At 37.3% G+C, this 12,142-nt stretch overlaps 1 protein-coding gene across 10 annotated transcripts in view; it reads right to left on the bottom strand.

Moving 5' to 3' along the window:
• Positions 1-12,142, bottom strand: part of TRIM37 (tripartite motif containing 37) — a 254,753-nt gene that overhangs the window by 175,893 nt on the left and 66,718 nt on the right. For all 10 annotated transcript variants that reach the window (XM_041724289.1, XM_041724288.1, XM_041724287.1 and 7 more), the window contains 4 exons: positions 12,010-12,124; positions 10,351-10,569; positions 8,966-9,102; positions 1,238-1,323 (listed from right to left, as the gene is read on the bottom strand). In XM_041724289.1, coding sequence (XP_041580223.1) covers positions 1,238-1,323; positions 8,966-9,102; positions 10,351-10,569; positions 12,010-12,124 — 557 coding nt within the window. The remainder of the gene's footprint in view (positions 1-1,237; positions 1,324-8,965; positions 9,103-10,350; positions 10,570-12,009; positions 12,125-12,142) is intronic.

Genomic DNA, 12,142 nt, shown 5'->3' with positions numbered 1-12,142 from the left:
TGGTAACATCAAAACCAGACTGGTACATGGGTCTGGAAGTCATGTGAAAAATAAAGGCTAGAGATAGAACTTGAAGAGTAATCAGTATACAGACAGAACTGAAATACAGGTATAAGTGAGATCACCTAGAATAAAGTGAGAAGTAGGAAGAATAAAAAGCATGGGTGGAAGTTGAAATGCTGAGGCCTTCAGTGATCCAAACATGTTATAAATACGCAGTGTTTGTACCAAGGGCAACATCAATAAAGCAGAAGCAGTACAAAGCTATCTTATATTCTTCTACTCAAGATTTGCACGCTTAATTAAACAGGTCTAAGAACACACAAAAAAAAAACAAGCAGTATTTGAGTCACTTCATCCCAAGAGGAGCAGTGTGGTCTAGCAAAAAATGGAGTCCAAGAAAAAGATGATGTGAAGTTCTAGTCTGGTTCTTCCAACAACTATTTATATGATCTAGGCAATTAAACCCCAAGTTTTTCCATGCATAAGATGAGCTCTCAAAAGGTCCTTTGTGAGGTGCCTGGGTGATTTAGTTAAGTGTCTGAAACATGGTTTGGGCTTAGGATCATGATCTCAGGATCATGGTATCGAGCCCTATGTCAGTCTCGGTGCTTGGTGGAGAGTCCGCTTGGGATTCTCTCCCTCTAACTACCCCTCCCCCCATGTGAGTGTGTGCACACACTCTCTGTCAAATAAATAAATAAATCTTAAAAAAAAAAAAAAAAGGTCCTTTGTAAGCCATATTCCATGAATCTATTCATATTATTCTATAGTCAAATTAGATATACAAACAGGAGTTGTACATCATAAAAGGGATAGTATATCATTGTAGAGAAAACCATGAGCTTTGGATTCAGACAAACCCAAAACACTAATACCTCTTTTTGATTTACTAAATTGTGAATGACAGCAAACTGCTTAAATTTCTCTATAAACCAGTTTGTATAGCTATAAAAAGCAGAAAATATTAAAATCTATCTCACAGAATGTTTTAAGTTAATGAGATAAGGTATACATGAAGTGCTCTTGCACAATGCCTGGTACATAAGAACACTTACCAAATGTTTGCTGTTATTACAGATTTCAAATATACTCTAACATATATATATTTATAATATAGCACTTCCAATACCACTAGCCATGTAGACCAGTGGCTGCCATATATTAAAATAGAGACAATCAGAGAAGAAAAAAAGAGAAGACAGAACAGCTTGTGCATCTTGCTTGGCCTCTGTACCTGATGGTCCTGCAGCGGCTGCATCTTCCATAAGTTCTCCCTCTTCTAATTCCATGTTGTTGTATTCCACATCATTTTCTCCAGACCTAAGAATATACAAAATTCATCATTCCTACAGAGTAGGGACAATTAACATTATTTGTCACACCTGAATGAATGTCATAACAATAGTGCATAGCTTTCTTTCTCCTGTAAACTAGGATATAATTCTCAATACAAAAATGAGGAAAGAGGCTTTTGTCATTATCATACGTATTGGTAGTGTTAATGTTCAGACTACCTTTTTTTTTTTTTTTCAGACTACCTTTTAAAAATACCAAGACACATTGGCAACATTTAATTTTTAAAATAGAAAATCTGAGAATCATTGTTAGCAGAAGAAACTATAGCTTCAAAGAACTAAAGCTTCAAACTATTAATACAAATCTAAGTAGTAAGAAATTGGGCTTAAAATGACATTTTAAGGTTCAAAAAGAAAAGATGATAAAATTATTATATACGATTAAATACTATTTTCTTGGGGCACCTGGGAAGCTCAGTCAGTTAAGTGTCTGCCTTGGACTCAAGTCATGATCTAAGGGTCCCAGGATGGAGCAAGTTAGGATCGCTGCCCAGCAGGGAGTCTTCTTCCTCTCTCTCTGACCACCCCTGCTTGCGCTCACTTTATTGCAAATGCATAAATAAAACCTTAAAAAAAAAACCTACTATTATCTTAAAATGTTATTTCAGAAAGAGGGTGTTGCTTCCTACCAAAGTCTTCACAAAGTCTCTCCTATCAAAAAACACTATTACCTTCTTTAATTTTTAATTTAAAAGTTTTTATTTACTTATTTATTTAAAGTAAGCTCTACGCCCATTGTGGAGCTTGAACTCACAACCCCAAGATCAAGAGCCCCATGCTCTACCAACTGAGCCAGTCAGACACCCACTATTACCTTATTGTAATGACAAAGTAATATTATGGAAGAGCTCTAATGAGTGCTAGTTTGGGGTATATAAAGAAGTCACAAGATCAATTCCCAGCTTAATGAGCTCTGCAGACCTGCTCCACTGACACTGGTAAAAGTTATTTTTACAACAATCATCTACAGACTCTGGAAATGGTTCTAAGAGCACATAGAAAATGAAAAAAACTCATCAAGAAAATGTGTTAAAATCTGGTAAAAAAAAAAAAAAAAAAGTTGAGTTTGAGGTACTTAAACAAAAGGACCATTTGCTCCTTCCCCTCTCAATTCTGTATCCAATTTCTGGATACAGAAATTCTACTCCAGACTAGTGCAGCCAAGAACACAGGCCTTCCAACAGAAGGCTACATTCCCAGGAGGGGTAAAACACAAGCATTTCTCATCCTCCCCCTCGCTAACAGTTGCTGAGACTAAAGTGGATAAATGTGGTCAAGTATGGGGATACTTTTCTTCCAATCAGATCCAAGGCCCCACCTTGAGTGCAGCATAATGAGAATAGTGGGGCCTGAATCATTATGTCCCAATTCATTCATAAACAGAGGTTCTAGGTATGAGAAGACAAGCTAAAAAGACCTCAGGGTATATCCCTAACTCGTCCACCTCTACTGGTTCTCTACTAAAACAGGAGAAATCAGCACACCTTTGTCCTCACTCTAGGTTTAGAGCTCTGAGATATTTCCCTGGGGGAGGAAGCAGGCTGAAAAACAGCCACAGAGAAATATACAGCATAAAAAAAATACTTTCAAACAAAATCCAGAAAAAAGATAAAAAGAATTACACATCATTGCAGAATGGGATTTACTTCAGGAATGCAAAGTTGGATTAAAATCCAAAAATCAGTTAATATATCATGCTAACAGAATAAAGAAAAATTATAATCATCTGAATAGATAACACAAAGAGAATTTGACAAAGTCTAACAAATCATCACCATAAAAGCATTCAACAAACAAGGAATAGAAGGGAACTTTCTCAACCAGATGAAGAGCATCTATACAAAACTCACATCTAACAGCATACCTAATGGTGTAGTTTCCCTCTAAGATCAGGAACAAGATAAGAATGTCCACTCTCACTAGTTCTATTCAACATTCTATTGGACTCTCTAGCCAGTGAACTTAGACAAGAGGGATCCCTGGGTGGTGCAGCGGTTTGGCACCTGCCTTTGGCCCAGGGCGCGATCCTGGAGACCCGGGATCGAATCCCACATCGGGCTCCCGGTGCATGGAGCCTGCTTCTCCCTCTGCCTGTGTCTCTGCCTCTCTCTCTCTCTCTCTCTCTCTCTGTGACTATCATAAATAAATAAAAAATTAAAAAAAAAAAAAAAAAAAAAAAGAACTTAGACAAGATATAAAAAGCACCCAGTAAGGAGGTGCCTGAATGGCTCAGTTCGTTAAGCATCAGAATCTTCATTTCAGCTCAGGTCATGATCTCTCGGATCATAGGAAACAGAATCAAGAGACAGAGCTCCAGGTTGACTCATTGAATCCTATATCTGGCTCCATGATGGGTGTACAGCTTGCTTAAGATTCTCTCTCTCTGCTCCCTCACCCTATCTGTCTCGCTCTTTCTTAAAACAAAAGAAAAAAAAAAAAAGACTGTCAAAAAGACAAAGAAGAACAGTTATAGTAATAAAAGGGACAAGCCAACAAGCAAAGAACTATTAATGAATATTTGTGCACCCAACATAAGAGCATCTAAACATATGAAACAGTTAATAAACAGAAATAAAGGAACTAATCGATAATAATACCAGAACAGTAGAGGACTTTAACATCCCACTTACATCAATGGAAAAATCATCCAAACAGAATATCAACAGGGAAACAATGGCCCTGAATGACACACTGGATGAGAGGAATTTAACAGATATATTCAGAACATTCCATCCTAAAACAGAATACACATTCCTTTTAAGTGCACATTCTCCAGAATAGATCACATACTAGACTACAAAACAAGCCTCAACAAATTCCAAAAGATCTGTCACAGCAAGCATCTTTTCTGACCAGAACACTATGAAACTTGAAGTCAACCCCCCAAAAAATCTGGAAAGAGCACAAATACATGGAGGTTAAATAACATGCTACTAAACAATGAATGGATCAACCAGGAAATAAGACAAGAAATTATAGAAACAAATGAAAATGAAAACACAATAGTTCAAAACCTCTGGGACACAGCAAAAGCAGTTCTAAGAAGGAAGCTTATAGCACTTCAGATCTACCTCAAAAGCAAGGAAAATCTTAAATGAACAACCTAACCTTACACCTAAAGGGGTCAGAAAAAGAACAACAAACAAAACAAACCAGCAGAAGGAAGGGAAATAATAAAAATTAACAGCAGAAATAAATTATGTAGAAACTAAAAAATAATAGAACAGAGCAATGAAATGAGGAGTGGATTCTCTGAAAAAAAAATCAGTAAAACTGATAAACCTATAGTCAGATTTATCAAGAAAATAAGAGAAAATATCCCAAATAAAATCACAAAGGCCACCTGGCTGGCTGAGTCAGTAGTGAATGCGACTATTGAGCCCATGCAAGGGTTGTGAGTTCAAGTCCCAGCATGGGTGTAGAACCAACTTAAAATAAATACATACATAAAATAAAATCACAAATGAGAGAAGAGAAATAACAATAAAGGTGACATAAATACAATTTTTGGAGAGTATTATAAAAAAAATCACATGTCAACAAATTGAGCAACCAAGAAGAAACGGATAAATTCCTAGAAACATATAACCTTCCAAAATTGAAACAAGAAGAAACAGAAAATTTGAACAGACTGAATACCAGGCAAAGAAACTGAATCCATAATAAAAAAACTCCTAACCAGGATGCCTGGATGGCTCAACAGTTAAGCGTCTGCCTTTGGCTCAGGGTATGATCTCAAATTCCTGGGATCGAGTCCTACACTGGGCTTCCTGCATGGAGCCTGCTTCTCCCTCTGCCTGTGTGTCTGCCTCTCTGTCTCTCATGAAGAAATAAAAAAGTCTTTTTATAAAACCAAAACCACAAAACTCCCAACAAACAAAAGTCCAGGACCAAATGGCTTCACAACTGAATTATACCACTTTTTTTTTAATACCAAACACTTAAGAAAGAGTTAATACATCTATTCTTCTCAAACTATTCCAAAAACAGAAAGGAAGAAAACTTCCAAATTCATTAGGAAGCTATGATTACCCTGATATCAAAACCAGATGAAGACACCACAAAAAAAAGAGAACCACATGGGCTGTCTGGGTGGCTCATTCAGTTAAGCATGTAACTGTAATGGTTTCAACTCCAACCATGATCTCAGGGGTCCTAGGATGGAGCTCCTTGTTGGGCTCTGCACTCAGGAAGTCTGCTTAAAAATTCTCTCCCTCTGTCCCTCTCCCCCCACTGCACTCTCTCTAAAATAAAAGAAATAAATCTTAAAGAGAGAGAGAGAGAGAGAACCACAGGCTAGTATTTATAATGAACATAGATGTAAAAATCCTCAACAAAATACTAGCAAACTGAAACCAACAATACATTAAAAAATCATTTACCACAATCACGTGGGATTTTCCCCCCACTGGGCTGTTAGGGTGTTTCAATATTCCCAAGTCAATCAGCATGATACATCATATCAATAAGAAAAAGGATAAAAACACAATCATTTCAACAGACAGAAAAAAAACACTGGACAAGTACAACATGGTAAAAAAAAAATCCCTCAAGTTATATTCAAAGTTCAAGTTATATTACAAAGCTATAGTAATAAAGAGTATGGTACTTGTATAAAAAATAGACACACAGGGGATCCCTGGGTGGCGCAGCGGTTTAGCGCCTGCCTTTGGCCCAGGGCGCGATCCTGGAGACCCGGGATCGAGTCCCACATCAGGCTCCCGGTGCATGGAGCCTGCTTCTCCCTCTGCCTGTGTCTCTGCCTCTCTCTCTCTCTCTCACTGTGTGCCTATCATAAATAAATAAAATTTAAAAAAAAAAAAAAAGACACACAGATCAATGTAATAGAATAGAAAATCCAGAAATAAACCCATAATTATATGGTCAATTAATCTTCAACAAAGCAGGAAAGAATATCCCAACAGGAAAAAGTCTATTCAACAAATGGTGCTGTTAGGAAAACTGGATAGCAACATTCAAAAGAATGAAATTGGACCACTTTCTTATACCATACACAAAAAATAAATTCAAAATGGATTAAAGCCCTAAATGTGAGACCTGAAACCATAAGAATCCTAGAAGAGAACACAGTAACTTCTTTGACATCAGCCAGAGCAACTTTTTTCTAGATATATCTCCTGAGGCAAGGCAAACAAAAGCAAAGATAAACTATTGGGACTATTCCAAAATAAAAAGCTTCTGGAAGAAACAGCAAAGCAGGGGATCCCTGGGTGGCTCAGTGGTTTGGCGCCTGCCTTTGGCCCAGGGCGCGATCCTGGAGTCCCGGGATCGAGTCCCACGTCGGGCTCCCAGCATGGAGCCTGCTTCTCCCTCCTCCTGTGTCTCTGCCTCTCTCTCTCTCTCTCTCTCATAAATAAATAAATAAATCTTTAAAAAAAAAAAAAAAACAGCAAAGCAAACAACTAAAAGATAACTGATGGAATGGGAGAAGATATTTGCAAATGATATATCTGATAAAGGGCTAGTACCCAGAATCCATAAAGAACTCATCAAAATTAACACCCAAAAGATAAATAATCCCATTAAAAAAACGAGAAGACATGAACACATATTTCTTCAAGAAGACATACACATGGCCAAGAGACACATGGAAAGATACTCAACATCACTCATCAGGGAAATGGAAATCAAAACCACAATGAGACATCACATCACTTCACACCTGTCAGAATGGCTAAAATCAAAACCCAAGAAACAGCAGATACTGGTGAGGATGTAAGGAAAGGGGAATCCTCATACATTGTTGGTAGGAATGCAAACTGGTGCAGCCACTGTGGAAAACAGTATGGAGGTTCTTCAAAAAGTTATTAGTAGAACTACCCTATGATCCAGCAGCAACTGCACTACTGGGTATTTACCCAAAGAATACAAAAATTCGAAAGGATACATGCATCCCTATGTTTATAGCAGCATTATTTATAATAGCCAAGATATGGAAGCAGCCCAAGTGCCCACTGATTGATGAACAGATAAAGATGATGTGGTGTGTGTGTATGTATATATTACATACACAATGGATATTATTATGTCATTAAAAAAAGAATGAAATTTTGTAATTCTGAACAACATAGTTGGAGGTAGAGAGAACAATGCTAAGTCTGTCAGGAAGACAAATATATGATTTCACTCATATATTGAATTTAAGAAACAAAACAAATGAGCAAAGGGAAAAAGTGAAAAAGACAACCCAAGAAACAGACTCTTAACTATAGAGAACTGATGGTTACCAGAAAGGGTTCAGGTGGGGGGAACTGGGGGATGGGTGAAATAGGTGATGGGAGGGAGATATTTACAGTCTCAAAATAAGTTCCCACAGGATATTTGTTAATTACAAAGGCAAAAATTAGTAATTTTAGAGTGGAAAAAACCTGGTAGATATCAGCTTAATCAATTATAATGGGACAGATAAAAGACATGTGTCTTCCCACCATTTCCTCTATGATACTCTAAAAAGGCTCTAACATCACTTCTCTACTACTCCTGCCTAAAGTGCATAATTCAGTTTCATTTTGAGGAAACATACAGAGGACTCCCAAATTGAGGGACTTGCTACATTAACTGCTCTTTCTCAGAAATGTCAAAGTCATATGGGACACCTGGGTGGCTGAGTGGTTGAGTGTCTGCCTTCAGCTCAGGGCGTGATCCTGGGATCTGGGACCAAGTCCCATATTGGGCTCCTTGCAGGAAACCTGCTTCTCCCTCTGCCTGTGTCTCTGCCACTCTCTCTCTCTCTCTGTCACTCATGAAAAAATAAATAAAAATGTTCAAAAAAGAAATGTAGGGATCCCTGGGTGGCCACAGCGGTTTGGTGCCTGCCTTTGGCCCAGGGCGTGATCCTGGAGACCCGGGATCGAGTCCCACGTCAGGCTCCCGGTGCATGGAGCCTGCTTCTCCCTCTGCCTGTGTCTCTGCCTCTCTCTCTCTCTCTCTCTCTCTCTCTCTCTCTCTGTGTGTGACTATCATAAATAAAAAAAAAAAAAAAGAAATGTAAAAGTCATAAACAAAAAATTAAAGATTAAGTGGCCCAGATTAAAGACTAAAGAAACTTAAAGCAACATACGATAACAGATTGGATCCTAGACTAGACAAAGGACATCAATGGCAGATGTTTAAATGGTCACAGATTATAGTATTACATCAATGTTAATCCTGATTTTGGATTACTGCAGTTACATAAGAAACCCAGTTGTTTTTAGGAAGCATAATGAAAAATATATTCACCTAATCTTGAAAATCACACCAAAAAGAAAAAAAAACAGAAAAGAGGAACGCAGCAAAATATTAACATTTGGGAAATTAATTTGGGAAAAGGGAACAAGGGAACTGTCATTTAATATTTTTGTGACTTTTCTTAAATATGAAAAAGTTACAAAATCAAAAATAAAATGAAAAATTAAATCTCATTTTGGAACCCAGAGATGAGAGGGAGGAAACTGATTATCTTTCCTTCAAGCTCCTTCTTTATCTAAGATACTCTATAGTATGTAAAAATGTTGTATATTCCCACTTTTAGGCCTAAATTAGTTAACATGCTTCTAAGAGTTACCACTTAGATGCTTTATTGGTAGTTAATGTGAGAGACTCACATAGTCTCTTCATCAATATCATTTTCTTCTGTGTTACTTGTTGCTGTGGAACTGGCAGAGGAACTGCTGCCATCAAGGTGATTCACTTCATCTTCCCCAACAAGATCCAGATCCAGATCTCCATCAGAAAGTTCATGCTAGATCAAGACAAAGAAATAAGACTTCTATTTCAAATGTTTTTACTCAGTTGATCATCTGATTCAGCCAATTGACCAAGCACCAAAGAAGAATGCATCATCAGAATTCTCTGCTTCTGTGCAGAGGCAGCTGAGCCCTTTATAGAAAAACCACACATTATCTGGTTCCACTAATAACTTATTGCCACCATTTTCAGCTAGACCTTCAATGCCTCTGGAAATGCTTCATATACTTCATGTCAACTGCCAGTAAAGCTCTTTACAGGGTAACATTTCAAATTATCACTTCTCTAGTCTTACCTAACCTCTGATATCAAGGACTTCGTAAAACCACTTATCTGCACCAAAAAATACATTGGTCATTAAGTGTAAATATCCCCAAATTTAAACTGCCCAACCTGCAAATCCCACCATTTCCTTAACCTCACCCTATCAAAAGTTAACTGCTTCATTTGAGTGCTACACTCCACTCTTATGTCCTTAAATAGTTTGTCTTGTCAGTACCTTAACCTTACCTCTTTTACCACTGGCTCCTTCATTTTAACACATATTTGAAGTGTCCCATCTTAAAAATAACAGTTACAAAAAAAACCAAAAAACCTTGTCTCTGCATCACTGTCTCACTTTAAACAGTAACAATTACTTTTTAAATTCTTATTCTGATTGTGGTTTAGCTGGGATAAAACCTGGCTATCTCCCAAAACCTAAATCATTCTACCTACATATGCAAAAATAAGGTACTTTTCTAGTTTTAGTGAGTGAAAATAGAGTGCATTTTTTATTTCCACAATTTATAGTTTCTAGTACATTAGTTTGTTTTGTTTACAAACATGTACAATTTTCTACAATAAATTTTAGAACTTTGCAACATTTTGATTCAACAACTTCTGACTTATTAATATTTACAGATGGGCATACACTAGTAATGAAAATAAATAGATAAGACTTTTATATAGATTCTCTATATTGGAAACCATAATCTTATTTCTCTTATAAAACACAAAATGAATCTAAAACAAGTCTAATTCTTACATGATAATCTTTTTAAAACTTAAGAGTTTATCTATTTTTACAGAGAGACAGAGAGCATGGGGGGGGGGGGCGGTGTAACAAATCTCAAGCAGACTCCCTGCTGGGAGTCTCAAGCAGACCTGGCCATGGGGCTCTACCTCATGCCCTGAGATCATGACCTGAGCCCAAATCAAGAGTTAAACACTTAGCCAACTGAGACATCCAGGTGCCCCTTACATGATAATCTTCATTCTGAATCTTCTCCTCTTCTTCTTCATCCTCTTTGACCTCTCTTACTGAAGCCGTAGTAGAACCATCCTGGAGAAGCATATCGGTGCATGACACAGACTTCTTAGCACGTATCTCAGATGTGTCATCATTTTGGGGGCTAAGATGATTATCTGGTGGTGACAAATCTCTTGATTTCTGAGTTCGAGACAACTCAATAGTAAGTCTCTTTTAAAACAATAATAGCACAAATAAACGTGAGTCACAACCAGTACTTCACTGGTACAGCAAAAAAAATATATCCAAATGTTCTAAAACCATTTTTTTGAACCATCTCTCTCTCTCTCTCTCCCCTGTTTTTGCTTATAGAAAAATCCATGGCAAAAAAACCCCTCCTGCCCTCTTTAGTCTCATTCTTCTCAAATCCAACCCAAGTTACACAAATAATTAGCAAATTGTATAGTAAATACAAATGGTTTTTTAAAATTATTTTTATTTTTTAAAGATTTATTTATTTATTCATGAGAAACACACACAGAGAGACAGAGACACAGGCAAAGGGAGAAGCAGGCTCCTCACAGGGAGCCAATGTGGGACTTGATCCCGGATCCCAGGATCACAAGCTGAGGCAAAAGCAGGCACCCAACTGCTGAGCTACCCAGGCATCCCAATACAAGTGGGGGTTTTTTTTTTTTAAGATTTATTTATTTATTTATGATAGACCGAGAGAGAGAGAGAGAGAGAGAGAGAGAGAGAGAGAGAGGCAGAGACACAGGCAGAGGGAGAAGCAGGCTCCATGCCGGGAGCCCAAAGCAGGACTCGATCCCGGGACTCCAGGATCACTCCCTGGGCCAAAGGCAGGCGCTAAACCGCTGAGCCACCCAGGGATCCCCAATACAAGTGGTTTTAAATAGTACAGTTAACATGAAAGTCTCTCCACATATGTATTCATTCATACTTTCCTCCCTCATCTATTAACCATTCTCAGCACTTCAATCCTTTCACCCCATCTCAACTTCCACTGGCTGAAAGAAACATTCCTCATACAATTTAGTTTATACCACTATAAAATAAAAATTCCTTAAATGATCCTTCCCACGGCTCAATTCAGCAATAGTGAAAATTCAAGATGGGGCAATTTTCAATTATTCTATAGCTTAGAATACTCAGAATTCTATAGCTTAGTACTTAGAATACTGAGAGTACTCAGCAATAGTGAAAATTCAAGATGGGGCAATTTTCAATTATTCTATAGCTACTCTATAGCTTGAATACTTAAATTCAAGATAGCATGGAAAAGAAAAATAAATCACTAAGAGAAACACAAAAAGTTTACCTCAAATGAGAGCAGCACTGTCCAATACAGTTTTATATAATAAAAATGTTCTATATCTGCAATGTCCAATACAAGTACTTGACATATGGCTAATGCAAATGAAGAACTAAATTTTTAATTTTAATTAAGTTCACACAGCCGTATGTTGCTAGTGGCTAATGAACTAAGAGGCAAAATTTGAGGCTCAAAGGTGTTAAGTAGATGGAGAATAAGAATATTGGACTTTTCTATAAAATTACAAAAGAGCAATATACAAAATCTAATTGCAAATGTAACAGGCCAGTAAAACTATGAATATAAAACACTAAACCCAAAATATGTTTTTTTCTTACCTCTTTAAGGTTATTTATTTGTTGGATATAACTAGTTTGTGCAGCTTCCAATTGAGTAATATACCAATGCTGGTCCCGGCATTTTTGAAAGAAAGTTGGTGAACGAACCTGAAACCTTAAAAGAAGAGCTGCT

The sequence above is a fragment of the Vulpes lagopus genome, chromosome 12 (assembly GCF_018345385.1).
Source record: "Vulpes lagopus strain Blue_001 chromosome 12, ASM1834538v1, whole genome shotgun sequence".
NCBI lineage: Eukaryota > Metazoa > Chordata > Mammalia > Carnivora > Canidae > Vulpes > Vulpes lagopus.
Note: the sequence above shows the minus strand (reverse complement) of the source record. Positions and strands in the feature narration are given on the sequence as shown.